The sequence below is a fragment of the Cryptomeria japonica genome, chromosome 10 (assembly GCF_030272615.1).
Source record: "Cryptomeria japonica chromosome 10, Sugi_1.0, whole genome shotgun sequence".
Lineage (NCBI taxonomy): Eukaryota > Viridiplantae > Streptophyta > Pinopsida > Cupressales > Cupressaceae > Cryptomeria > Cryptomeria japonica.
The window spans coordinates 844,156,331-844,159,270 of NC_081414.1; the positions used below are offsets into that span (position 1 = coordinate 844,156,331).

The window sequence follows — 2,940 nt, forward strand, 5'->3', positions numbered from 1 at the left end:
TAGTTATGCCGTATTTATAGAATTTGAAGGTATTCTTCTCTCTTACAAATTGTCTATTTCCCATCATTTGAATTTGTCAATTCATAAAATTAATATACCATGAATCTCTTAAGAGAAAGATACCTCGTTTAAAGTCAGTTATTATTATTTTAATATATATTTTGACGTTCAAATTTTAAAAAGAAAGATTCTAAGCCAAACTCTATCTGGTGTCCGGCCAAAAAAGAATAATGTACAATAAAACAGAAAATGCGCCCAAGGGTGCAAAGACCCAAGCTCAAATTTAGATCCAATGGGCGCTGGAAGGTGCAGGTGAAACATTCAACATTCAATGTTGTTGATTTATTCGTCGACGTTCAATGTAGTTGCTTTATTCATCTACTCTGACCCAGTCTATAGTCTATCATTACGCGTGTACCTTTCAACGGCCTGATCCAGGAGGATATGCTCCTTAAAATAGTCAAATCTCACGTGGGTGGATGATTCCAAACACAGCAATTTCTAGTTGTATTGGCCCAAAATGTTAGTAGAAAGATTCGAACCCCCAACCACTCAACCTTTGATGTTGCCTCAATACAATTGCACCACGAGATTCGCGCTTAGCTAAACATAGCGCTCAGTTCTATTTAAAGCGTAAACCGCTTAGTGCTATTAAAAGAGAGGCAGGTGGGAGTTGAACTCCCAACCACCGGTCTCCTAAAACCAAGGATGCCCGGTGCGCTATTAATAGTGCATAAGATATTTTTGGAGGATATTTTACATAACCAAATATATTCCGCCTAACCTTATTTAAATAAGGTTATTTGTTAAAAACAAACCCCTAATAATGGAGTAAAATCCAAACCATAAAATGGAAAGAGGATATTTACGGGATTATTTTCCCAAGGGGGATTATTTTTTGGTTTTGGTGGTTTTAGCCTAATTATGGCTAATTTTATGTATAAAAGGGGGTATTAGGCCTTTGAAAATCATCCAGGTGATGAGAAGGAGATTATGAACTTGAAGGCTTGTTGATTATTCCTGCACATTGGAGAATAATGTTGCCATTGTGCTTGAAGGGAATATCTTGTAACACTTGTAATTGATTTTGGAGCTAATCAGATCGGTCCCCCTATTGGAGCAGGACCCGGAGACGTAGTCCGACCCGCGGACGAACTCCATTATCAATTGTGTTTTGTCTTCTATCTTTCTACTCTCTTTCTTTCAATTCATTACCTTTATTATGCTTTGTTCATTTAAGCATTATTATGTTAATTCGCTCAGATTAAAGCTTTGAATTAACTTGTGTAATACTGTTAAGCATTTGTCTGTAATTGTCATTGATCCTAATCAGATCAAGTTTGGTATCAGAGCTTTGTTTAATTAGTATTGCAGAATTGAATGCTAACAAGATCCAGGATTCAACGAGGCGAAGGCAAGCTTGAAGAATATAATCCTAAGATCGGAAAACGAAGAACTAATCCACCATCACAGATGGAAGGAAAAGGTGGTGAAGAAGGTTCCGAAGACGAAAGTATTCAAAAGACTCTTCAAAATTTGGAAACCATTGTACAAGTTTTAGTACAAGAGAGAGAGGACAAGATGCGAAGATGTGCAACTTGTGAGGACAAAGGAAAAAGACCAGGAGGTGACCCTGAGCCTCCAAAAACACCTCCATCTCCTTCTTCTCCCTCTTCTACTCATTCTGAGTCTTCTTCTCTTTTCAAGAGTTCACATAAGCCTAAGATTAAATTGGATGTAAAATTTGATCTACCAAAGTACTGTGGGGAATTAAATGCTGAAAAATTAGATGATTGGATTCAACAGGTTGAAGTCTATTGTAGAGTCCAAAACCTCTTAGATGATGCTGATAGGATCCAATTAGCTACTCTTCGGTTAGGAGGTACAACTCTAACCTGGTGGGAGAGTAGAATTCGGGATGGGTCTTCACAACATGGTAAAATCAATTTAACTTGGTCAGACTTTGTTAATGCTCTCAAGAAGCAATTCTATCCCCTAGGCCATATGCAATAGCTAATGATGAGCTGGCAACTTTTTAGGCAAGGGAAAGGTCAATCTGTCCAGGATTACACCCATGAATTCAGAAAGAAGGCTATTGCATTAAATGTTCCATTGTATACCCAGGACATGTTGCTTAAGTATATAGGTGGTCTTCACTCTTATCTGAGACATTCGATTTTGGTCTTGAATCCTAATAACTTAGATGAAGTTGGTGTTCAAGCCACACACCTAGAGTCAAGAGGTAAGGGTTCTTTTATTGATAAGTTTGATAAGAATCCATCTAAGTCTGAGAACAAATCCCAAAACAAAGGGAAGGGGAAAAAGACAGCTATAGTGAAGAAAGAGGGTGAAAAACCCACATGCTCACATTGCAAGAAAGAAGGGCATGATGATTCTAGGTGCTGGAAGCTGCACCCTAAAAAGAGGCCAAAGAGATATGGTGGAAACAAAGACAAACAAAAGACTGCTGCTATAGTTCAACAGGATCTTGGATCTGACTCTGGAGATGAGACAAAGATCGTTGCTACCAGAATCCAAGGTAAAGAAAAAGGTAGATCTCTCTCATCAGCTACAAGTTCTTCTAATATAAGTGCAAGTACAAGTAAAGATTCTACTCCTAAGAATGATAAGCAAAGGAATGAATTATTTCATATTCGGGTTGTTATCAAACATACTAAAGTTGATACATTATTTGATACGGGTTCTCAAGTTAACTTGATATATGAAGAAATTGTTAAAAAGCTTAACTTGACTACAACACCTCATCCAAAACCATACCCTCTGGGATGGGTTTGCAATGATGCACAATTGCAAGTAACTAAACAATGTAAGATAAGATTTGCTATCACTGCAAACTTTGTAGATGAGGTAGAAGCTGATGTAGTCCCTTTAGATATTTGTGGTCTTGTACTTGGGAGTCCCTATTTGTATGATCGATAG

The 2,940-nt window shown here is 37.6% G+C and overlaps 1 protein-coding gene across 1 annotated transcript; it reads left to right on the forward strand.

The window, feature by feature from the left end:
- The first annotated feature begins 1,380 nt into the window (after nucleotides 1–1,380).
- LOC131054430 (uncharacterized) lies at nucleotides 1,381–2,940 on the forward strand. The gene is made up of 2 exons (XM_057988944.2): nucleotides 1,381–1,955; nucleotides 2,040–2,940. The coding sequence occupies exons 1-2, from the start codon at nucleotides 1,381–1,383 to the stop codon at nucleotides 2,938–2,940; spliced, it is 1,476 nt and encodes a 491-aa protein (XP_057844927.2).